Below are 26,282 nucleotides of genomic sequence, written 5' to 3' on the forward strand. Positions count from 1 at the left end.
CCACTGTTGTAACTACTGGACCACAGCACAGAGACAGAAGCCACACACTGAAGATGATAGAGTAGGAAGACAGACTTTCTACCTAGGAAAAACATATCCCTGTTTGGTTAAACCCACAGTGGTCAAAATTCTGGCTAGCATAGCTAAATGCAATGCTCCTACCCACGGATAGCTGGGAAATGAGCTCCAAGGAACTGAGGGGATTCAAAAGGTCAAACGAGATCAGACTCCACGGTGGCTTTTCACCAGAGGCTACTTCAGCTATACTCTCTGTACACAAAACAAGTAGCATCACCAGGAAAGAACACAATGGAAATCTGGTAGATTTGTTTTTTCTTTCAAACACTTTTCAGAACCATCAATAAAAGAGTTCATTATCTTTAAAAGGTCACTAATATTTTATATCCAAAAAAAATAACAAAAACAAAACACAACCCTGAAACCCACTTCCTTTTGCAGTCCTGACATGTGGTATTGATGAGGAACACTTAAAAACATCTTTCTGGAGCCAAGAATGTGGCAGCCCACTTCCAGGCCAAGATCCAGATGGCAGAAATGAGGTGTCCCTCTTTATGCACAGATTATTTTAAGGAAAAACATTCTACTCATAAGCACTATACTTTATTACCTAAGCAAATCAGACATAAATCTAACAAAAAAAAAAAAAAAAAAAAAAAACAGGAAAGGAAATAAGTACCAGAGTTAAAAGTATGCTTTGAACTCAAAAGTTTAATAAATATGTGTGTTCTGAGTATATGAATAATCTTAAGAGCAACAAGCGCAGACCACTCATCCAGCATCAATGTTCAGTGCATGCTATAAGCTCTCATATACTGCCCATTACAGACGGACTCTGTGGCAAGTCATCACTTCACTTAGTGTCTACTAAGTGAAGTCTTAAACGACCTTCTAAGATAAAACACAGAAGATTGCACTGGGTGAGAAGTGTAGCCCAAGCATGACCTTAGAGCATACAAAGAGAAAGAGAAAAACCAACTAGGCCATACTGCTGCTTATACTAGCACCACCAGAAGCCATCATTTACTAAGGGTACTCTATGTCTCAAGCTCAACTCCAGTACAGAGAGGAAAAACACTGGTCAAAACAAGTCTAAAGTGATGTTAAAACATGTCCACAAATTCTTTGATACTTCTCTCCTTCAGATGTAGAACCTGGCTCTCTCCTTGATTGTGGTGCACACTTAGTAACAATGCTTTCATCAAAGAAAAAAGCAGAGCCAACAGTATGTGACTTTAAAGCCTACATCACAGAGGCCACTGTGGCTCCTTCACTCTGGAGGAAGCCAAATCTCAGGTCTTGAGAGAGATTCCAGGGGTTCTCTCTACAGAGGCCAAGCAGTGAAAGAAAGATTTTCTGCTCTCAGCCACCCTTCAGGTCTACTCCAGGATCCAAATGGCAGCCACCCAAGACAAAACACTGATTGAAATGACAGGATGCACCTAGAACTACCAGCTAAGCTGCTCTGAAGTCCTGAGCCACCACACTTCAAGCACATATTGTTTTAAGTGATGATCTGGGGGCTTAACTTTTAACACATGAATAGAAAACTGCCACTAAACAAAAGGACTACCACAGACACTTTCATCAGAATCCCATTTCCAATCTCAAGTCATTTAGATTAGTTGTCAATTGTGTAATTAATAACTTCATGTGTCTGCTGATTCCCTGGAAGCAATAATCATTTTGATCAATTCAGAAGGAACAACAAATCCCTTATGCCCCTTCAAAAGCATAATGAATTGAACTAATTAATTTTTGAAATTCTACTCTATCAAAAATTAAACAAGGGCTGCAGGGTATAGCTCATTGTTAGATCATGTAGTCAGCATGCATGAAGACCCTGGATTCAATCTGTAACATAGAACAAAGCAAAGAAAAGCAAAACAAAACACCAGGAAAATATATATATATATATATATATATATATATATATATATATATATATAGAATGATTATTTCTGCTCTAATATTTTCACATACCCCTTTTTTCTTTTCATCTAAGTCAATAAAGAAGCAATGTAGTCTATCTCCAAAGATCTATAAGAATAAGCTGTCTACTTGATTCCCGACAGTCTATTCAAGGTGCTAATCTGCCATTATTTATAGACCCCTGGCTCCTTTCTGAGCAGCTGTCATTAATAGAAGAACTTAGGAATTCAAAACACATTATTCAACTCAACTGCCTCCTGGAATATTAGTCATGTTTCTCAAACCTACAACTGTGTAGGAACTAAAGACGAACCACGTCTTCAGAAGGCCGTGTGAAGAGCTGCCATGAAAAACATCAAGATTAACAGCTGCTCACTGACTGACATTCCTTTGAAGCCCCTATTCCTCATCATTCAGGAATCTTCTATCAGCTTTTAGGCTTCCTCTTCCTGGGAGGGTTCTGTCCCAAAGTTACAAATGTAGTCTTCAAAGTGTCTCAGAGCTGTCACCTGGGAACTCCTCCACAGACAGGCTGGTCTATCTCTCAGGTTTAGAAGCAAGTGGCAGGGAAATTGGGGGGGGGGGGGTTGGGGAGAGTGGGGGCAGGCAGTGTGTTGTTTCTCAGCTTAAAGCATCCTATATTTGATGTTCTCATCCTCTCTGAGCCAGGCTTTTGAGTTTGGCTGCCCATGTGAACTCAAGCTCTAAAGAAAAGGTCATGACCAAACTGGTGCCTGGGAAGTGAGACTGGAATCTGTGGGCAGGGAATATAGACCAGGCACATGAGGAACCAATCAGAAAAAAAGAGAAAAGGGAAACAATGAGCAAGAGCAAAGAAAAGAGAAAGAAAAAAATCGAGGAAGAAATAGTTTTTTTTGTTTTTTTTTTAAAGCAGACATGAGATCAAACAGGATTCATACACACTGATTTATTTATATTATGCATAGTATTCTGCCAGCATGTATGTTTACAAGCCAGAAGAGGGCACCAGATCTCATCAGATGGTTGTGAGCCACCATGTGTTTGAATTCAGGACCTCTGGAAGAGCAGCCAGTGCTCTTAACCTCTGAGCCATCTCTCTAGCCCCCAAACAGGACTCTTAAAAGTTGTTATTATTGTGTGTGTGTACGCTCACACTTTGTGCCATAACACACAAAGAGGCTGGTTCAGTGGAGTTGGTTCTTTCCTATCTTTATGTGGGCTCTGAACATCAAACTCAGATCACCAGACTTGTGTAGTAAGCACCTTTACTTACTGAGCCTCTCACCAATTCCCCGAAAGGATTTTTTAAAAAGGACAAAAATATGGGCAGAACAAGAAGCAAAGCTCTCTGAAGGAAAGAGGCAGAGAGAAAAGCAGGGGCAGATGGTAGAAAAGGCAAAGACTGACTCAAGTTTTCTGACTGAGGACTAGTTAGAAATGGGTAGTGCCACAGTAGATCCAGAAAACAGGAGGACAGATCAGGAGATGATGAGGGAAGTTCTGGGCAAGTTGAGTTTGTAGTGTCTGCAGAATGAGCAAGGGCATAAACAGGGGATGACCCAGAAGTGACTACATGGAGACATGAATCCTCAGAGAAGGAGTGGTGAGGTTCACTGGGAGACTGTGTCAGAGGACAATAATTAAGGACCAAAGTCCAGGGAACACCAACATTTGAGAAACTCAGGAAGAACGTCTCAGGGCAGGAGCGGGTGGCTGAAGTCATATCATGAGAGCTACGTTATAAGAGTGAATGGTCAAACCTTAGGTGAGTCCACAGTACTGTTTTGGGAGGGTCTGGTATCCATTGAGGTTTACAAGGAGTAGTGTGGAAAGCAGAGATTTTATAGTGGAAAATGTCCCAAGCAGCTCTGCAGACACTGTCTTTGCTCACTGCATTTCTTTTAGCAAAAGCTCTACTACATTGTCTATTTCACATTTGTCTCCCAGATTTAGGAGTGAGCAGGGATCTTGCTTTTGTGCACCTTCAACTGACTGTCAGCACAGCTCCCTTCACCAGCACAAACTCTAGATACTTACGGGTTTGCTGGAGAATGTGAACTAGTGAAAGCCTCAAAATGTCATTACCCTTGACCTGTGTCTAGGAGTTATCAACAGAGACTGATATAGCTGTGCAAAGATACAACTACAGGTACAGTTATAATCTACAATGTGAAAGACCCTGGTTCTAATTCCCAGTATCCCAGAACAAAAATACCAAGAAAACCTATCTACACATTCAATAAACACAGCATTGGCTAAAAACAAACCAACCAATCTAAACTACAACATATCTATACAACTGAATACCATAAACCTTCTAAGTGCACAAAGGCCAACAACAAATAAAACCACACAAAACCCATACCCTTAGCATAACTAACAGATATGGGTTATTTGTTGGTGAAATCATTTATAAGGTGAAAAACCAAAGACTTCAATTCTAGCACAACTACCTCAAGCCTCCACCCCACATCTATGTAAAAAGAGACCTTGGAAATGTTATGAAGGAGGGAAGAGCAGTACAGAGGGCTGAAATCAGACTTAGACCACCTCTGAAGGGGACAATATGCCCTTTGTAGAAAAACACCTTGTAACTGCTGAACCAACAACAGGGACAGTTTCAGCTCACAGGAGCGACAATTTGAAATCTGGGAAGTGGTGGGTAAAAGGAAGCAAGAGGTGCCCTCTAGCGACTGGTAAAGGAGAGGAGGCAGCAAGTGTTGGAGTCTGAAACACAAGGGACGACTAAACAATCAGGACTTGACACACATCCCTAGCCAACCTCAAACAAGACACAACCCACCCACATTTCCAACTACATAAATCAATCAAAAATGCCCCCCCCCACGGCAACCAAAAGGACACTAACAGTATTCCAAACAGAACTGAGAACTTTTAAATAAATATTTGGGACCTAAAAACTGTTAAAATCAGAATTTCAAAAGCCGAGATTAAACCAGACAAAAACAACCAGAAGTGCAATAAAAACTGATTGGACCAAAAAGAAAAGTAAGGAAAAACTAACACGTGGAGATGAAGGCTAAGTTTTAATATGCTCAAATGAACACTTAACAAAGGACATTCAAGCATGGAAATAAAACATCCAGGAAAGGATAAAAGGGAGAATTGAAAGAGCAGGCTAGAATCTACTGAGTTCTAGGGGCTGGGATGTAGCTCAGTGCTTGCCAGCATCCTCAGTACCACATAAACAGGGTTTGGTGCTGTGTGCCTGTTACACTAACACTCTGGAGATAGAGGCAAGAGGACCAGAAGTTAAAGGTCATTCTAGACGAGTTCAAGGCTAGCCTGGGACACATGAGATCCTGTCTCAAAACAAACAAAACAACGTGCTAGTATTGTCAACTATGAACCACATTCTAGGAAAACAATCTTACCCTTACCCATTCCCCCCCCACACACACAGTGTTTTATGATTTTAAAAAGACAGGGCTGCTAGAAAGATGGCTGAGGGGTTAAGAGTGCAAAGTGCTCTTGCAGAGGACCTGAGTTCAGTTCCCAACACCCATGTCTGGTGGCTCACAACTGCCTTTAACTCCAGCTCCAGGGATCCAATGTCCTTTTCTGACCTCCATGGATAGCTGCAACTATGTGTGTGCACATGGCACACACATAGTTGCATTTTCAACAAATTCAAGGGAAGAGAGAGTGGAGTATTTGAACTAGAAAAGGCTAGAAAGAATGCCTATTACAAATCTGAACCCAGGGGAAACTGCCTGCAAGCCCTTTTTGAAAAGCATTCTAGGAAAGGCAATCAGGCAGACCCTCTAATACCCGTGTACTTGCAGAGTCCTAATAGTCTTACTGCAGAAGCACACTCACTGTTTTATTTATTTGAGACAGTCTCAAATAAATCACTCAGGTGATTTCCTTGGGTTTTGATATCAGGAAGCAACCTTGGGAGATGTGGGAGCACTCCCCCTAAAGAACTTCCATCCACTAACTGCAGAAGATTTCTAAGTTCTCCATTCTTCCATAAATACAAACCACCATCATGTAGATATTCATTCTGACTTACACAGGACGTGAGAAGCATAAAGAACCACTGTCAATGTACATGGAGATTTGGCTACTGCTTTTGTCATTAGTAATAAAGTCCTTTGTCCCTGACCCAAGAGTCTTGTCTTCTGCCAGCATCCAGAAAACAGTAACAAGCAATTCTATCAGTGGGGAAGTAGAGTAAGAGCTTCAGTCTGTCAGAATTCCCAACACTACCAAGGAAGCTCCAACCCACTAGAAGCTGATGGGCAGGTTGGAGTAAAGGACGGACAATGAGCATTTAATGTGTGTAGACTAAAGACTAACACTTAGGGAAGAAGCACATACAAATGTGTGTATGTTCTCAGAAAGTAAATAATGCAATTCTAAAAATGGGAGAAGGTGAAACAGGAAAGCACCATAACTCTTGTGTAGGCAACAGGTGGAGTCAGAAGACAGCTTTGAAAGTAGACAAGCTAGACAATGAAAGATAAACTAAGAAAAATGGAGGACTGAGACATTTAAAAGGGCACAAATTCAAAGGTCATCATTAGGAAAAGGAAACAAAAACAAAAACAAAAACAAAAACAAAAACCCTCTGAATTCCTGAGAGTAAACACAGAACTATAACAGACAAGATGCAGAAATTATAACATAAACTGACAGAGACCTCCAGAGGAACACAGGCTACTGCTCTTAGTTGTTCATCTTAAGATGGTGTAAGACCCTATTGCTGAAGACACAACACACTTGGGCTACAGTACATAAGAGAAATCAAACAATCAAACTGGAACTGACCTGAAAACTCCCCCACAGCTGGCTAGCTTTCCTACTGTAGAAAGGACCTATACAGGACAGAAAAGTCACCAATGATATCACCTAATAGTTAATCCTGAATGCTACAATATTATCATGCCAGGCATGATGTGTCGATTGGTACAAAAGGGCATGAAGGTATTAGAATAACAGATTACTTTCTGGGTTTGAGGCCTGTTCCACAGGAAAGAACTCATGCCTAGTATAAACATAAACCTGATGAAAAGCTCACAGGCTCTAGGATGGAACCTTCTACTGTTGCTTTGTTACATGGCCATATTGTCAAACTGCCTTCTAAATACTTATGTTTATATCCATAGATTAATGTTGCTCTCAACTTGGTCAGAGAAGCCGCTTCTGCAAGGGGCAGCAGTTGACTCACATATAACTTGTCCAAGTGCTGAGAAAACTGGACATCTATATCAACTTCTGATAAGGCTCAGGAAAGTCAAGGAAGAAGGGGTGGGAAGAATATGTAAGAGCTAGAAGATGGGAAGAAGTAGCATGAAATGCTGTCTCTGGAAATGACATGGCTGTTGCACTCATGAACTTGCTGCACTATTACCTGCACAAGCCCTGAATGAGATCAAAACAACAAGATCAGTTAACATTCCAGTATGGAATGTGCTGGGTTACAAACAAAGCAAAACAACAGGAGATGACATGAAGTGGGAGGGGAACACATGGTGGGTATCCTGGTAGACTTGGAAGTGGATATGATAAAGATACATGGTACACATGTATGAAATTGCCAAAGAATAAGTAAAAGATATATTAAAAACTAACAGAGCACAAAAAAACAAAAAGAAAACTATATCAGCAACTATAAATGGGCTCAACTTATTTATTGAGGTTTTTAATTGACTTACAAAAGAAAATTCAAAAGAAGAATCACTACAAAAGTGATTCAAAGGAGTACAAATAAAAGAATGAACAAAGGATATTGGGCCAATAGAAACAAAACAAAATGTAGGTCAAGATCCTAATATCAAACAAAGTAGAAAAGGAAGGTAAAAACAGTGGTTAATTTCACCATCCTTGGTGGTACATGCCTCCAATCTAAGCTATTTGGGATGCTGAGACAGGAGGATCACATGTAGAAGGCCAGGTAGAACAACTTAACAAGACCATGCTAAAAAATTAAAGAATAAAGGATTCTGGGGATATAGTTCAATATGGAGCACTTGCTTATTAGCATGTGTAAAGAATTGGGTTCAACCCCCACCCCCACTCTGTGTATGTGTGTGTGGGTGAGGAACAGAGACAGACAGATGATACTTAGATACATTTTATTATGTATGTATTTACCTATGTATGTCCTACTTTGGTATCTATTGCTGTGACAAAATCCATGACCAAAAGAAACTTGGGAGAAAAGAGCTTATTATGCCTACATGTCTAGATCACAGTGCAGCACAGAGGGAATCAGGGTAGAAATTCAAAGAGGGTAGGAACCTGGAGGAAGGAACTGAAGATGAGACCTCAGAGGAATGCTGCTTACTGGGCTGCTCTGTCTGCTTTATTATACCACCCACGACCTCCTGGCCAGGGCTGGCATCACCTACAGTGGGGTTGGCCTTTCCACATCAATCATTAATCAAGAAAATGCCCACAGACTTACCTACACTCCAAACTGATGCAGACATTTTCTTAGTTGAGGTTCCACTTCCCAGATAACTCTAGCTTATATCAAGTTGACAAAAAAAAAATAGCCAGGACAAAGGCTGTATGTACATGTGTGCACTGTTACACGCAGAAGCAAGAAGAGGCACGACATCCCTTGGAGCTAGAGTTACAAGTGTCTGAGTCACCAAGCATGGGTCCTGGAACCAAAATCCAGTCCTCACGTGAGCAGCAAGCACTCTTAACCTCTGAGCTATCTCTTCAGTCCCAGAACACACTTTTTTTAAATGCTAAAAGCCATACTTTACAACAAAGGTATAACAGTTAGAAATATCTATGCAACAACTATTACAGACACTTTTGGTTTGTTTATGAGACATGAAGTCCTGGTTGGCCTCAAACTCATAGTAATCTTCCCACCTTGACCACTGAGTGCTGAGAAACCACACATGCCCCACAGCAACCATTTCTGCTAAAACAAAAGCCAAAGAAGATTGTAGGGAAATAAGACATATGTTGATAATCCTAGGAAACTTTAACAGGCAAATGGACAAAGAATAAGCAATGAAACAGAATAGCTCTTTTAAAAGAGTATACTGAATTTTATATCTAGATAGTATAAATTATTTGGGCAGTAAAAACCAAGTTGAGGAAAGGTTTATCATATTGACTGAAGAATATAATGATGTAGGCTGGAGAGATAGCACAGTGGTTAAAGACAAGGCTCACAACCAAAGTGCCAAGAATATAATAAACATCATAATCCAGGTCAGGCCAATGCAGCAATACAGCAAGACCATCTCTGTTAGCAAAGAGAAAGAAGCAGAGGTTGCACACACATGAAGAGACAGCCACAGCCCTGGTGTTACTGAAACAACGTGCTCCCTTTATTTCATTATTTATCCAGCCAACTTCTTTTGGGATGAGGGGGTGCATGCCATAGCACATGTGTGGAAGTGAGGGACAACTTGCGGAAGTCTATGAGTTCCAGGGACTGACCCAGGTCAGGCTTGGTAGCAAGCAAGGGTCTTTACTTGCTGATCCTGAATAACCCTTCTTTCTGAAAGATGATTTACACCTTCTCTGTGAAGTTTAACAGATGCTACATGTCTCATTTTGGACACTGCACAGTGTTTCCACCTTCATTGGTCTCATCTGGCTTTTGAAGCTAAGAATATAAATGAATTGTTCTCTTGACTTGAGACTGCCACAAACTGTCTCACAGGGAATTTCTGAAGTGGAGCATCTGCTTTCATAGACAAACCAAGCTCATGCTCAACCTAGACATACAGTTAAGAAATGCTATACAATGACCTCCCAGATAACACATAGTTCCAGTTTTTCATTATCTCTATCATTAATGATTATCTAAGAGGCAGCATCAGGGCTGGGTGTTGGTGGAGCACGCCTTTAATCCCAGCACCCGGGAGGAGAGACAGGTGGATCTCTGTAAGTTTGAGGCCAGTCTGGTCTACAGAGGTGGTCTACAGGACAGCCAGAGCTATTCTACAGAGAAACCCTGGGGTTGGGGAGCAGCAACAGAAAGGCAACAATATCCCCTTACTCTGGTTAGCTTACTTACACCTCAGCTTCAGCTAGTGGTTCACTACTATACATTTTTATTAGAAAAGGCCCCCAGTAGACCAGTAAGCGGTATTTTCTTATTAGCACACGGGTGCCATCTAGTGACAACTGTGGGAATATGTTATAGAAAACTGCATCAGTCCATGATGCTCTTCATGCAGGCAAAGATCAGAATTACATCCTCAGAACCCGAATGAAGGCTGGGTTTGGTGACAGATGTCTACAGTCTCAGGGCTGAGGTGGAGGAAGACAGGCAGCTCCCTGGAACTTGTTAAACAGCCAGTTTGGCAGAGTTGGTGAGCTTCAGATTTAGTGAGAGACCCTGCCTCAAAAATTAAGGTGGAGAGAGGAAAAAGTCTGATGTCAACCTCTGGCCTCTATACACATGTATGTGCTCCTGCCTGTGTATGCAAGCACACATACTGTCTTAGTCACTTTTCTGTTTTACAAAATACTAACAAAATCAATTTAAGGAAAGGGCTTACTTTGTCTCAATTCAACGTAGAGTCCATCATGGCGGAGAAGTTAAGGAAAGAGAAGCAACTGGTTACACTTCTGCAGTTAAGATGAAGAAAGCAATGAATGCTGTACACAGCTCACTTTCCTCTTTTCTTATAGTCCAGGATCCCAGCCAGGGATAGTGAGTGGTACAACCTACAGTACAGCCTTCTTCCTACTTCAGTGAATTTAGGATAACCTATAAAGCATACCCAGATGCCTGTCTCTCAGGTGATTCCAGACATGTCAAGTTGATTACTGAGACTAATCACATGCACAGGGGCGGGGGGGGGGGGGGGGGAAAATTGTGTTTATTTCTATCCCAGTTCTTCTTTCTGAAATGACTTTTAAAATACATAAAAAAAATAGTAGCAATACCACCATGCTTGAAATGAGCTTCCCAAAACACACAGAGACACATTGAAAACACGTAGCATGCTCAGCTTACATTGCTACTCAGATCACTAACCTCATTCAGGATACAAACCTTTCAGTTCCATGGAATGCAGAAAACCTGGTATTATGGTATCTAGTCAACATCCTAGCTTCTCAGATCTCAGCCCAGAGGGTAGATGCCTGACTAGTTACTCAGGCATCTAGAATACTTAAAACAGTTTATCTATACTGGTTTCTTGTGGACTAGGAGCTAATGGTTTATGAGGATGGCATTTTCAATACCTTTAAAGATATTTCCAATCACGAGGCCCTGGCTTCTCATTCAAGGGCAGCAGAGGGCAGCCTCTGGGCTGGTTATACATGTTCCCTTCTGAACTGCAAGAGGCCACATACACCCAGGTACTGTTTTGCACAGGCCTTGGGTTCCATCTACTCAGTGCTTGTGAGGTACCAGGCAGTCTACACAGCCCCAGGTTAGGTGCCTTGGTGTCCTAAAGAGCACACTCCACTTCTCTACCCTTTCTCTCATCTCAGTATGTTTGTGCCAAGCAGGGAACAAGTAACAGAGCTGAGCGTTCCTGGCAAAGTAGCTGAATGTGCAAAACTAGAGGTGCGAAGAAGCAGTTTGTTCAGAGAACAAGAGTGGACATCTTGCACATCAGGAGCAGAACATGCAGGTGCCAACACCCTCTTTCTCTTCCTTCCTTCCTTCCTTCCTTCCTTCCTTCCTTCCTTCCTTCCTTCCTTCCTTTCTTCTGTGGGGCATGGAAGGAAAATATATCATAAAGCAATAGAATGAACTGTAACCAAGACAGGGAAGCTAAGCTGATAGAGTCTGAAAGAAGCAATTGAGTTGGCAAAGGCAAAAGTTTGGTTAGTACCATCCGACATGGAACGTATGCAGTATGGATGCTGGGAAAGTACTATATTTGTGTAAAAGGCAAAGGTAACACCAGAAAGGAATGGAAGGCTGGCTTGGGCCACCTACCACCTTCTAAGGCTGAGCCTCAGAAGCCTGAAGATGGGGCACAAGCTGACCTGCTGAGCACCATTATTCTTCTGGCCTACCTCCCCCTGTCACACAAAAAGCAGCACCTGAACCTGAGTGAGACCTGTTCTTTACTCTTCTTTGTAAGGAGAATGAAAATGTGGGATTGGGACAGGGGTCAGGGTTCCTCTAAATCTTAAAGACTTAGAGCAAGGTCTGTGTGTGGGGGGAGTGGGGGGCTGTGCTGGCTTCCAGGGACTAAGAGTGAGTTAGGCTTCAGAAGCTAACTCTTATATTTTGGTGAGATGTAGTTTATATTTTAGATAAGTATTCCCCCTTCTTTCCTTCCTTACTATTTTGGTAAAGTTCAGTTTTAAAATGTCACCCACATTAAGTAGAACCAAATAAAGCAGTTTTGGGTTCAAAGAAAGCAGTTCTGTTTGTGTGCGCAGCTACCCTGAAGGCTGGGTACAAGCTGAAAGCAGAATGTCAGGGGTATTAGCTACTTTTCTTATTGTTATGAGCACATACACTAACAAGAAGCAACTTAGGTTCTAGTTTAGCTCAGTGTCTGAGCATATATGGTCTATCACATTAAGACATGGACAAGAGGCCCTAGAGCAGCAAGAACATGTGGCAGCTCCTGTGATTTTATTGCTGTTGATGTTAAGATTTATTTATCTTCTATTTTATGTATATATGTGTTTTGCCTGCATGTATGTCTGTGTAGCATGTGTGTGTAGTGCCTGCAGAGGCCAGAAGAAGTGCATCATATTTACTGGAACTAGAGTTACAGGTTATGAGATACTATGTGGGTGCAGGTCCTCTGCAAGGGCAGCCAGTGCTCTTAGCTACTGAACCATCTCTCTAGCCAAGGCAACTGGTTGTGAGATTGGACCAGAACTGAGACTGGGCAATAATCCCTAAGACCTGCCCCCAGCAACTGGCTCCTACCATTTCCATAAGCCCTTTTAAACAGTACCACCATCTGAGAAGCTAGTATTCAAACACTGGGCAAGTTGTAAGAATTAGCCATTTCTTTCCAGGGTTCTTGTCTGCTGAAATATAGAGACAGTTCCTTTACAATACTGTAGGGCCAGTGGCTAATGACTGTTCCATCTCTCAAAGTGTGTGTGTGTGTGTGTGTGTGTGTGTGTGTGTGTGTGTGTAAGCTGGTGGAATGCAAGCTGCAGTTCAAGAGAGGGTTTCCTTAGTCCCACACTGAGAGGAGGCAACTAATAGCCAAACCAGTCACTCCCTTACCTATCTTCAGCCTCTGCTCTTCTTTCTTGGCACTGTCACCTAAGAATATCAGTTTAGAGCCACACAATGAATTTTTAATATGATAGTAATTTTAGAAAAACACAGGAAATTTATTTAAAATTTTGTTGTCGTCTGGTAGTTCTGGGGCCTGCCTTTGGGGCTTTACTCAAGACTATTCAAGCACTTTGCTATTAAGACACATCCCAGCCCCCAAATTGGTTTTTTGTTTTGTTTGTTAGTTTGAATTTTTTTTAGGACAGGGCACTGTCCTAAAAGCCTTAGGTCAAAGATTGAATTCCTCCTAGAATTCAAGAAAACAAACTACTCTGAAATGCTGAGGGATTCACCTATAAGAACAAGTGGAGACCCCTCACAGAGGCAGCACCCTTAGTTGGATTTTAATGTCTATTTCTGAGGTCACTTTTGTCACAGCCACAGACAAAATGTAACTCCACCTGGGAGGGGCGGCATATCTGTGCTGTTAATCTCAGCATCCAGGAGGCAGGGCAGGCAGATCTCTGAATTCCAGGCAAACCTGGTCTATAGAGGGAGCTCCAGGCCAGCCAGGGCTACACAGCTTGACTTTGTCTAAGAAGGGGGGTGGGGGGTGGGGAAAGAGGAGGGGATACAATTCCAGCTCAGGCTAGGAGTGTGTGGCTCTGAACTGCTCCTGGGAAAATCACATCTTAAGAAAAACAAGAAAACAACTACATTTACATTGTATGTGTACAAGTGCATACTGGGTGGTGTCTCCCATGGACTCGTGTATTTAAATGCTTGGTACCAGCTGGTGGTACTGTTTAGGAAAGCATGGAACCTTTAGGAGACACAGGCTTGCTGGATGAACTGAGTCACAAGGGTGGGATATCAGGGCTTATAGCCCCGAGAGCACAAAAGTGTTATGGTGAATGCACACAGGATCTGCCTGCCTCTCTCCCAATATTGGGGACACAGGCATGCACAGCCATGTCTGGCTTTTTACATAGGTGCAAGGGATTTGAACTCAGATCCTCATACTTTTACAGTCAATGTTTTCACCTACTGAGCAATCATCCTAACATTTATATAAATCTGACTACTGACCATTATAAAAATAACATTCTATGATATATTGTTCTCATTAATAATAATAAGTAGCTAACACTTGACTGGGCCATTTTTAAGCTAGCATGCTGCAAACACTGTGCTCCATGTTCTTTAGGCACTGTCCTGTCTGACTTTCACAGTCTTGTCAGGCAGATTCATTAGCTCTTTTAACTAAGATAGAAATGATGGTGTGCAAGGTCTGTACTACTCCTGGGAGCCACACAGCTCACAAGTACCCCCAGTCTGTTTGAGGTCTACATTTTTCAATTTAGAAGCAACACACACACACACACACACACACACAGACAGACACACACACAGAGTAAGTTTCTAAAAGTCTAAGACTTGTAGTAAACTTCCAGAATGGCAAGAAAACAAATTGTTATTCCAAAAACTGCAGTTTTATGAATGAAAAACTGAAAGGCTGCCTTTAGGTAAATACCCATACTTTGTTGTTATCATTAGCTTTTTAAAGTAACTGTAAATACTTTGGAATATGTTTTGGAATTCCACCAGGATTTGGTAAACCCATGATCACTAGGAGACAATAGGTGTGTACTGTTATGTGCTGGAACACAGGGACTGGTAAGGAACAGTTTCTGATTCCCAAATAGTGAGGGCATGAAACACAGTGACAAACCATACATTCTACAAATGGAATGCAGTGACAGCACATAGCAATAGGTCTTACAGGAAAGTTACCAACAGTGTTTTATAGGTAGTAGGGAGTATAGTTAAGGAAGGGGAGACAAATTAGTTAGCTGGTCATGTGCTCTGTTTATTCCAGGAGAGGGCAAAGCCCATGCATAGATGCAAAGGCAGGAAGCCAGAGCTGCCCTATTGTGGACTGGAAGGCAGACCATGAAGAAATAAAAAACAGTAAAGGTTTTTGTATCATGATAAATAAAAGACCCAGAGGCAGATTTTAGGGTTCAAGCTTTAAGCTGAAGATCAGAAAAGCAAAGAAGCCAAGTCACTACCTCTTACTTCTACCTCAGGCTGAAAGGGCTGATCCTATCACACGAAGCCTCAAACTGCTGTCTCTCCTCAGTGTGGCTGGAGAATCAATATCCTCATGAGACCCCTTGTCTTTTATGCCTCCCCAGTACTGGGATTAAAGGTGTGTGATCCCAAGTGCTGAGATCATCTTTGTGTGAGCTGTTTCTCTTTAGGACTGGATCAATTTTATGTAGCTCAATGTGGCTTTGAACTAACAGAGATCCATCTACCTCTACTTCCCAAGTGGTGGGATTAAAGGTGTGTACCACTACCACCCAGCTTCTATAACTAACTAGTTTGGCTGCTTTGCTATTTTGATCTCCAGTGGTTTTAATAAATCATAAACAAGATATCACCACAGGTTTTAAGCAGGAAGCAACATGTTCAAGGCCATCCTTTTAAAGCTTTCAGGGAATAGTGAAACAAGAACGTGGGCAACACAGACATGGGCTCAACACTTAGTTGTCTTAGTTAAGCCTTTTATTGCTGTGAAGAGAAACCATGACCATGGCAACTCTTATAATGTAAAATATTTAATTGGGGCTGTCTTACAGTTCAGAGGTTTAGTCCATTATTGTCATGGCAGGAAGCATGGCAGGACACAGGCAGACATGGTGCTGGAGAAGTAGTTCTATACCTAGATCCTCAGACAGCAGGAAAAGAGAATAACCCTGGACCTGGCTTGAGTTTCTGAAACCTCAAGCCACCCCCAGTGACACACTTCCCTCCAACAAGGCCACACCTACTTCAACAAGGTTACACCTATTCAACAAAGCCACACCTCTTAATAATGCCACTCCTTATGGGCCTATGGAGGCCATTTTAATTCAAAATGCCACAAAGACAAATCCTTTTATTTCCCCCCTCTTTTAACCACACACACACACACACACACACACACACACCCCACAATACACTACATGGTTGGAGACATACATTATGAAAGATTAACATCTGTTTTACCTTACATATTTATTTGTGGTAGGAACAGAGATGAGATCTATGCCTGGGTTTTATCAACTGTTAATGGAAAGTAGAGCAAGACATAACAAACTGAAGTAGTGGAGTATAGCAAGTAACAAATGGCAGCTGTTAATATTCATATTGTGCATCTATGGCTTCAGGAAAATTCATATGGGAATCTGATGAGATAGACTGAAACCTTTCATAGGAGAAGTAGTTTTCAACTTTTCAGATTGTCAACAAGGCAATCTGAAATTTAGGGGATGAAATTGAAAACTTAGGGGACAGTCTGAGGATAGATTGTGTGAGAAGAAAGTGTTAGTGATGAACCCTGGGTCTAGAATGGGTGACTAAAAGGCTGTGGCTGATGGCTCCTGACAAAGAATCTGGAGGCAAGGTGAGTCTGGGAATGTGGGGTCTTGCTGAGGAGCATACCCTTGTATGCATCTAGGAGTGAGAATCTAAGAGGTCAGTGGGCAAGTCTGGGGTGTGTGTATAAGGTGTGGAGGGGAATTATGACAAGAGGAGGTTCTGAGAGGGTATGTTCAGTCAGAAGCTTAATGAACCAGGACAGAACCTGAGGACACTGACTAAGGGACAAGTAGACAGTGGCACCCATGGAAGAAAAGAAATACAAAGTGAACTGGAGCACAACTCAGTGAGTGAAGCAACAGTCATCAAAGTGTCAAGACTGGAGTTCACCTCATACCTACAGGTAAGTATCACTCACACTTCATCAAAGACTCTTCTTTTTAAAGCACACAGAAACCATTACAGAAAGCCACAGCTATTCAAAAGACAGAGAACAACTGACGCTGGGGTGCTCAGCCCCAATTGATGTATCTATAACACTATAGCACAAACCTTACCCTTAAGGCTCAAGGAACATTGAGGAAGTGGAGGCAGAAAGACCATTAGAGCCAGAGGGCTAGAGAGTCTGCTGCAAGATTGTGACTTCCAGATGTGACAGGGAATCTGTGCCCAGGGAATCTCAATATTGCTGTTTAAGCAGAGCTGAGCAAGGACAGGGAAAATCTCCTGGGGCTCCATGCCCAGATGAAGAGCTACAGACAATTAAAGACTGCTGAGAGGGAAAATCAGTCTTTCCCAGGTGAGCCCCTTAAATTATTATTCAATCCTAAGTGGTCAGCCCTAAAAACATATACATATAAGCAACACTAAACAGACTCAGCAGGTTGTATTTACACATTTATTTACTTTCATATATGTGTATGCTATAACACACACACACACACACAGACATATTAAAGAATGAGAGACCATGAATTTGAGAGGGAGCAGGGGGGAGGGGAACATGGGAGGAAGAGGCAATGCTATAATTATATTTTAGTTTAAAATTTCTGGGTTTTGAGATCAATTCAGTCTTTGTAGCCTCGGCTGTCTTGGAACTCACATGTAGACCAGAATGGCCTCAAACTCACAGGGATCAACCTGCCTCTGCTTCCAGGGTGCTGGGGGATTAAAGGTGCTGGCTAACTAATTTTAAAAATGATTGGAGTTTAGATCACAAGAATTCATGAAGAAGCTGAATGAAGGAGAGTACAACAATTATGATGTTGAGTGTTATCAGTTTGACAAGATTTAGAGACATGGGCCTCTTGGCATGTCTGTAGAGAATTATCTACCAACCCACTGTGGGTGGTATTAAAAGAAGAAAGTCTGCTGAGCACGGGATCCATTGGTAGAAAGATAAAGTATCTCTCTCTAGCTCTCACTCTCTTTATGTGTATGTGTGTGTATATATATACATATACATACATACATACATACATACATGTCTTCCCCCCACACTTGTAGATACAATGGGGAGATGGGAGAAGACGACAGAAAAATCCCTGGAAGCCTGGGGTCAGCTAGTAGGTACATGTAGTGGCGAACAATATACCTTGCCTCAAGAAAGGTAGAAGCCAAGCTTGTCTTTTGACCTCCAGATGATGCACACTATGATATGTGCATTCATTCACTTACACACAACATGGCATAAACAGTAGTGAAGAGGGGAAAGAATCCGCCATACATCTAGGTGAAGAGACAGGGAGGAATTATCCAGGAGGAGGAGGAAATTGCAGACTCAAAGGTTAGGTTCAACATTATTGTCTTGGTTTTTTGTTTAGACAGGGTCTCATTATGTAACCATGGTGGCTGGCCTCACAGAGATCCTCTTACCTCTGCCTCTCAAATCACTATTTGTAAGATAAAGAACTCTGATCATTCTGTGAACTGTGACGAAAAATGCAGATGATGGCAAAGAACAATGATGATGCACTAAAGAATCACTGAAGGAACAGGGTCCTTGAGGAAAAAGAAGAGCTTTACAAGTATTACCCATGTATCAGGGGCCTGCTCAGTCTGATGGGGAAGCAGTATCAACACACAGGAGAGTGACACAGACACCAGTCCTCTGGGTACATTATGCCACAGAATGGAGGACTCAGCTGGTATGGCTTTCCTGAACCATGTCTGTAACTGTGTACTCTCCACTCCCACAGTAGCAGCCGAGACCCAGCCCCAGGAATTTGATGAGGCTTTTCTGTTTGTTTGTTTTGTATGAATGAACAAATGCATCCATTGGTAATTATTCCCAGGGACAGAAATTTTAAGGAGGTGAAAGAAAATATTTTAAAATAAGCGAAGTAATTTGGGACATTAATCAGTCAAACATTAATAAAAATCATACTACACATACAACAGTATGCAAGCCTACTTGAGCTATGAGTTAAACTGACTGGGCAATACCAGAGTCACAGATCTCAAGTTTTCAGACTTTTGGTACATTTCAATGAATATCATCTTCATATTGTTCCTTTGTCAGACAAATCTAGAGCACTGTGGGCTTGCTTTATAGAACCTGTCTACTTTCCAAAATTGACTTGTGTTTAATTACAGGGATCTATCTGTCCCATTACTAGAAGTTATGCCTCAGAGTTCCAGGGCAAATGTGATGGCTCCCCCCCCCCAAAAAAAAAAACCAACCAACCACGCACACTATCTGTTTTTATTAGAACTCCTGTACATAAGTGTTAAAACTGTTAGGCTTTACGATACACACAGAGAACATCCATGTAGGGACCACAGGGAAATTCTCCAACAAAGAACAGGACCAGACCCGAGCCATGCTTAGAAGCGTGGGGTGCATCCCTATTTATTACTGTTCTTGGAGAGAGGAGGCACTTTCTAAACTAACAGAAAAGGAGTTGCAACAGGAAATGCTGTGTGGTGACAACATCTAAATAATACTTACTATGTCAGAAGACGCAACTACTTTAACAAGCAGTTATATACATAATAATTAAATGGTCTGACTTTTAAGGATCAAACCAAGTCCATCATCTATGACTTAAAAAGGCACAATTCAATGCATTCAGAAGGTGGGGGGGGGGCAGGTTCTACTTACCTATAGCACAATGTAAAATCTAGAGAGGGAAAAAAAGGGGGGGGAGAGAAAATTAGTGAGGACAGCTTTATTTCACATCAACTGCTCTTTTAGCAGTGGCCAGCAATACTTAACCTGAGGAAAAAAAATTGCACTTTTAAACCTTGCTACAGGCTATTTAACAAAATAAAACTTGTTACTAGTTTTGTTTGTTCATTTTAGTTTGTGCATCTCTGGGAGAGATCCTAAAGACTTAATGGTCACATAGTGGCTTGCTAGATGTCAATGACCTCTTTTATAACTCCTCAGCTCACAAGTACAGCCAAACCACAGCATCTCCTGTGTCCCATAATCTTCAGAACAGAACTGTCACAGGCCACACAACATGGCACCAGTAGCGCCTTTGCTGGTTGTTCCCGCCCAGCAGACCTTTCAATGCAGATATTCATTCTTCAAAGCTCCCTATCCTTGGTCCCTATCTTGTCTCCCTCAACAATCTTGCTACAGAGTTCTTCCCTGGTCCAATTTCTAGGCATGTCTCCCAGCTCCAGGTCCACTTTCCAAACCTCTTGGAAGTCTGCATGTACTACATCAGCATCTCAAAATGGTTACCTCAATGGGAAGCACATCACTTCCTTCTATGTTACACCTGAGATCACTGGGCTCCTGGTCTGTTGGACTAATGTTCCCTCACCCCCAAATCTCAACTGCCTTCCTATTCCTGCTGATGTATCTCAGATTCGTCTTGTTTTCACTTCTAGCGCCTGGAGTGAGAATGCCAATTCCACCCTATCTCAATGGCCTCCCAACTAGCCAATTGTGCATGTCCTTCTAAATCCCTGTTGCTTTAACACTGGTGATGACTGTCTTGAAGCCACTTCTAGGGCTAAGTTCATGAACACAGTTCTTCTGGGAGATAAGGATAAAATCTGTTGGAGTTCCTGTTACCACTTTTATAAAACACCTGTAGCAGTCACTTATCTGATGCGGCTAGTCACCCTGACAGGTAGACAAGGCAGCTGGGGCAGTGAGTGGGAATACTAGGAAACAGAAAGCTGCACGGCTTGCCCACAATGATCAGCGATGGCCTGGGAAAGAACCCATGCCTTGGTTTTCTGTATTCTCTGTGTTTTCTACCACTATTTCTGAGTTATGAGACCCAGAGGTCAGATTGTCACAAGACAGACTTTAGCTAAAATGTATCTTATTAGTTCTGTGCTTAAAGACTCCTTATTTCACTATAACACCCCCAACCCCATTTGGGGTGGAACGAGCAGAGTAGAGGGAGAGAGCCTGGATTAAAAAACTGAGCTATGCAAAAGTTGCCATTACTTGAAAAGGGAAGAGAAGGATCTCCATCCAGCCACTCATGTTATCCTTTTCAAAAAGCACCCCTGAAAATCTCAACTGTGTGACTATTACAAGAGAAGCTAAATCTGCTGCACAGCTGAAAAATTAGAAGACATATCTAGATTAAAACAAGGGCTGAAACACATGAATGAAATGCATCCTTTGAGAAGACAGAAAGCGGCATGCATTCTCTTCATGTATGGGACAAGACATCCTGACTGCTCGTTAAGGACAGAGCACTGGATGAAGAACTGGCAGCAATTCATGCTACCCTTCTTTTCTAGGTCTCTATCCTACGAGACTGAGCCTCTCCTTTTTCAACACACAGATTTTACAATGCTCCATTCACCTTCCTAATAAAACTTACAGCTGATATGACCTACTTACACAAAAATTTCAAAAAAACTATCCGAACTGAAACACAAAGAAATAAAAGAAAATTATATATCACACACACACACACACACACACACACACACACACACACTCACTCACTCACACTCAGGGGCCAGGAAGATGGCTCAATAGGTGAAGGCCCTGCTGTACAATCTGGGCAACCAAGTTTGTGAGGAGCCCATGGGAAGGTAGATGAAGGGACTGACTCCACAGTGTTCCCTCACTTCCCCATGTTCACTGTGACTCCTGTGCCCACCCCCACATAATAATAAACAAAACTCAAAACATAGTAAGAATTTCCGACACCACCCTGAGTAAGCACTAGCTTACTCAAACTATCACGAGAAACAAAACCACCATTAAGGTTGATAGTGACAGAAACACAGCAGAGCAGACAAATGGAATTCTATTTCAGATTTACTAGATCTTCTGTACAAAGTACAGCACAGAGGTAATCCTGTAGGTTATTCCAATGGGTCAAACTAAGAAAGCACAGAAAACGTATCCTTCTGTCCTGAAATCCTGGGCCTAGTGTGCATAATTTCCTTGCACATCCTATTTTTTAAATAGTGAAACAAGGACCAAAAGATAAATTATGAGAAAATGAACCATCACCACCACCACCACAGCAAAATGACCCACAGAATTCAAGAGGCAAAAATATAGTTATGCACTAGACTGGGGACCCTTTCAGATAAAATTAAAAACTAGAGCTGAGAAAATAACTCAGTCACAGTTAAGTACTCACAAGAGACCTGAGTTCAATCCTTAGAACCACACATAAACAAACAAACAAACAAACAAACAAACAAATCAGGCTGGTAATCTAGTGCTGGTGAGGACAAAGCCTCACCTACATGGCAGGTTCCAAACAGTGAAAAAGCTTGAGTCAAAAAACAGCAAAAAAACACACAGAAACTAAGGTGGATACCTAAGGCGTTCTCTGGTTTCCAGCTTCCATGTACTTGTATACACATAGCCAACCACACAAATAGTAACAACAATAATTTTAAAACCAAAGCTATCACAAAATAAAACTTCTGTTTGACAACTGAAATTTCTTTTCTTCTTTCCTTCCTTCCTTCTTTCCTCCCCCACCCCTTTCTTTTTTTGGTTTTTTGAGACAAGGTTTCTCTATATAGCCCTGGCTATCCTGGAACTGGATCTATAGACCAGGCTGGCCTCAAACTCAGAGATCTGCATTGCTTCTGCCTCCCAAGTGCTGGGAATAAAGGCATGTGCCATCACCGCTCAGCCCGAAATTTCTTACCATCACACAGATAACATGAAATATTATTAGTCTATATTAGAGAAGGTGTTGTTCCCACTTTTTTTTTTTTTTTTTTTTTTGAGACAGGGTCTCACCATATACCCTTGGCTTGCCTGGAACTTGCTATGTAGACCAGGTTGGCCTTGAACTCACAGAGATGCTTCTGTATGTTGGGTTTAAAGGTATGCACCACCCAGCCAGAATTACCCTGCTAATTTAATGTCTAAAGTCTGAGCAGCAACCTTCAGTACTCTACCTCATATTTCAGTTGTTACTTTTTCAGTAACAACACTAGCACTCTGAAACCTTCTCAGTCAAGTATGCAGGCTAGGAGTGCCATTGTACTTCCAGAACACAATGTGAGAGGGAACAAATTATTTTGAGGTAGTATCTTTATTTCATATTAGCTTTTTCTTCCAATTGATGGTGTTAGCACATAGAATTCTAAAGGCAATCGTCCAAGGTTATCCAAATAACTAACGATCTAGATATTGTAGGATAAAGATTTTGCAAATGTAATTAAAATGTCAATTTATTTATTTAATATTTATTTATCTATAGATAACATCTCACTCTGTAGCACAGGCTGGCCTGGAACTCACAATATAGCCAGCCTGGTTTCGAACTTATAAAAATCCTCCTGCCACAGCTCCTAGTTGTTATGACTACAAGCATGGGCCACCACACCTCAGTAAGTCAACTGATTTTAAAGTACCAAGATGGTTTGGGTAGACTGACTAAATCATAAGCACACTTTAAGAGTTTTCTAGCATGCATGTGATCTTGGGTTTGAGTCTCAGAACTGGAAAGAGAATAAGAGTCTTCTGAGGCAGGTGGCAGTAGGGAAGCCAGAGACACTCAAAGAACAACATAGCATACTTGGAGGCTGGAGGGGCTGTGTGCAAGGAATAGTCCCTGAGTGACAAATGGTTGCCAGCCAACAGCGAGCCAGGAAACAAGAACCCCAATGACATCGTCAGCCTCCCTGATGCTTCATGCTGGCACCTTGATTTCAGTCTTGCGAGTCCCTGATGAGAGAACCCATAGGCTTTAGCTTGTAACTTACAGAATTGGGAACTAAGTGTGTGCCGCTGCAAACTGCTGACTGTACGGAGTACAGCAACCAAGCCTACAGAAATCCTCTAAGCCTTTTCTCTTAACATCTTGTGAAGGTTTTTAGTATTAGTATATACTATGAGAGGCTAGCCTGGGGGTGGGGCAGAACAAATCTTCATTAAGTTGGACTCTTCCATGCACTATGGGACATCATGTTAGCAGTGTCCCTAGTAACCACGAAAATGAAAACACCTTTATATAATTTTCCTAACTCCTTAGGACAGTGGTTCTCAATCTTGCTAATGCTGCAACCCTTTAATACAGTTCCTCATGTTGTAGCACCCAACCACAACATTATTTTTGTTGCTACTTCATAACTGTAATTTTGCTACTGTTATGAATTGTAATGTAAATGTATATGTTTTCTGATGAAATCAGGTGACCCTTGTGAAAGGGTCATTCAATCCCCAAGGGGTTTGGACCCACAGGTTGAGAACTGCTGTCCTAAGAGGTACCAGTGTTCTGGGATCATAGAATAAAATCACTGGACTAAAACAAGCATACCTGATAGGAATAACAGTAGAGAAAACTTACCATATTCAAACCACCTGCAAAAACACAATACATTCTTTCCTCCAGAGCCCTTTACATTGTGGGGATATGACAGACAGCCCTAACTTGATGGCCTCTACCCTACTCCAGTGACACTTTGCCCAGAGTGCTCAGACCTGTTTAATAGTTTACACCGAACTCCCCTGTAATAGCTAAAGAAACTTAATATGGTAGCAGGCACCCCTTAAGGGATGTTGACCTTTGTCCTGGAATGCCTTCGAGACCCTAGAGGCCTGAAGATTTAATAAGAATAGGATAATGATGTTCCTGCTTTCTGCTTTTGTAACCCTGCTTATTCCTGTGGGAGTGGGATGAGGTGGTCTTTTTGTTACTATACAATGGGAAAGAGAAACAACTGCAGGAAGTAAAACAATTTTCTTGCCCAGCTATGAATTCCATAGATAATTGTAATGTGCACCTTGTAATCAACCTGTATCAATTCCTCCTTTAGCCCCCTTTGGCATAGCATGCTGTTTGGCTCTAAGGCTGACATCTTCTGCTAGCAGTAAGAATAAATTCATCTAATCTAAATGAGTTGAGTCTAAGTCTTTGGTCTTTCCCAGTTGATTCAAATGCTACACTACCTACCTACCAAAAAATACACTGATTTTGGTTTTAAATTTTAATCTCAGTATCAAACACCATCTTGAGCAATTGTTATTTAGAAATACCCTTTTTGTAAAAGCTTCTACAATTTGAACTGAGGAAATTTTGAACTGAGGAAATTTTGTGAGTTATCAACAAACATTTCTAATTTCATTTAAAAAATTATTTTGGCCGGGCGGTGGAGGCACATACCTTTAATCCCAGCACTTGGGAGGCAGAGGCAGATGGATCTCTGTGAGTTAGAGACCAGCCTGAACTACAAGAGCTAGTTCCAGGACAGCCTCCAAAGCCACTGAGAAACCCTGTCTCAAAAAAAAAAAAAAAAAATTGTTATTTAATGTGTATGGATGTTTTGCTGGAAGGTATGTTCTTTATACCACATGGTTGCTGGGAACCCAGGTCCTCTGGAAGAACAGCTAGTGCTCCTAACCACGGAGCCATCTCTCCAGCCCCTTCAATTTCATTTTTAATCTAAGGTAAGGAAATAACAGCAAAGCAGCATCTACACAGAGTTTAACAAGTCTCAAGGTGAACAGGAAACCATGTGGGAAGAAAAACACCTGATCAGCCCAGTACAGGTCAGGTATGTGCCCACTTCAACTGGCTTAGGAGGTGATCATTGGCAAGAGATGCAGTTGCTGTGGGTTCAGTCTCAAGAACAGAGAGAGCTTCCAGACAAGATGAAATTCAGAGCAGGGCAACTCAAGTTGTGTCTACTATAGTTTCCACTGTGTAGCAGCCCATAACTAACCAAATTTGATTCAATTTGGAAAATAAAATACCATATTCAGATAATCCCATTCTGTTTAAAATCCATGCATATAACATCTAGCCTTTTCCCCCAGTGCTGAGGATCAATTCCAGGGTCTCACATATCCTAAGTAGGTGCTCTACCACTGGACTTCATCCCTAACCTTGTTATGTCGTCTTGAGGGACAGATACCAAAATGTAACAGGGGCAATTTTGAGGCATGGAGCTTATGAACAATATGCATCACCTCCTTCACCATCTTCAATTCAAACAGTGAATATACACTGTTAGAAGGGAGAACTTCTCTCTCCTCGGGTAGCCAAGAGCAGGATTTCTGACAACTCCTACTGGTCTTTCTCCACCTTTTAATTTATTTACCTCAGGAAAAGAAGATGACTCATCCTGGTGTCAGATTTGGAAGGAATAAATAGGGTGTGCTGAACTCAGTCTAACCCGAAATTTCCATAAAGTTCCTTATGTGGAAGGGGACCAATGGGGCAGGACGGAGATAGTGGGGTATATGTGAGTACCATATGTGATACACATATGTGAAAAATGTATCATGAAACCTATTATTTTCTATAATGAATGTATTCATAAAGTTCTTGGAAAAAAAAAACAAAAAAGAAGCTAAGTTCTCATGGGCTCTTCCAGGTCATCCTGGCTGCTACCACCTGTAATGGAGTGTGTGAAACCACCTCTG

At 41.7% G+C, this 26,282-nt stretch overlaps 1 protein-coding gene across 1 annotated transcript in view; it reads right to left on the reverse strand.

Annotated features, from left to right (window-relative positions):
• Positions 1–26,282, reverse strand: part of Hacd2 (3-hydroxyacyl-CoA dehydratase 2) — an 85,514-nt gene that overhangs the window by 48,488 nt on the left and 10,744 nt on the right. The window contains exon 3 of the mRNA XM_027412775.2: positions 19,560–19,578. Coding sequence (XP_027268576.1) covers positions 19,560–19,578 — 19 coding nt within the window. The remainder of the gene's footprint in view (positions 1–19,559; positions 19,579–26,282) is intronic.

The sequence above is a fragment of the Cricetulus griseus genome, chromosome 4 (genome assembly GCF_003668045.3).
Source record: "Cricetulus griseus strain 17A/GY chromosome 4, alternate assembly CriGri-PICRH-1.0, whole genome shotgun sequence".
NCBI classification, from domain to species: domain Eukaryota; kingdom Metazoa; phylum Chordata; class Mammalia; order Rodentia; family Cricetidae; genus Cricetulus; species Cricetulus griseus.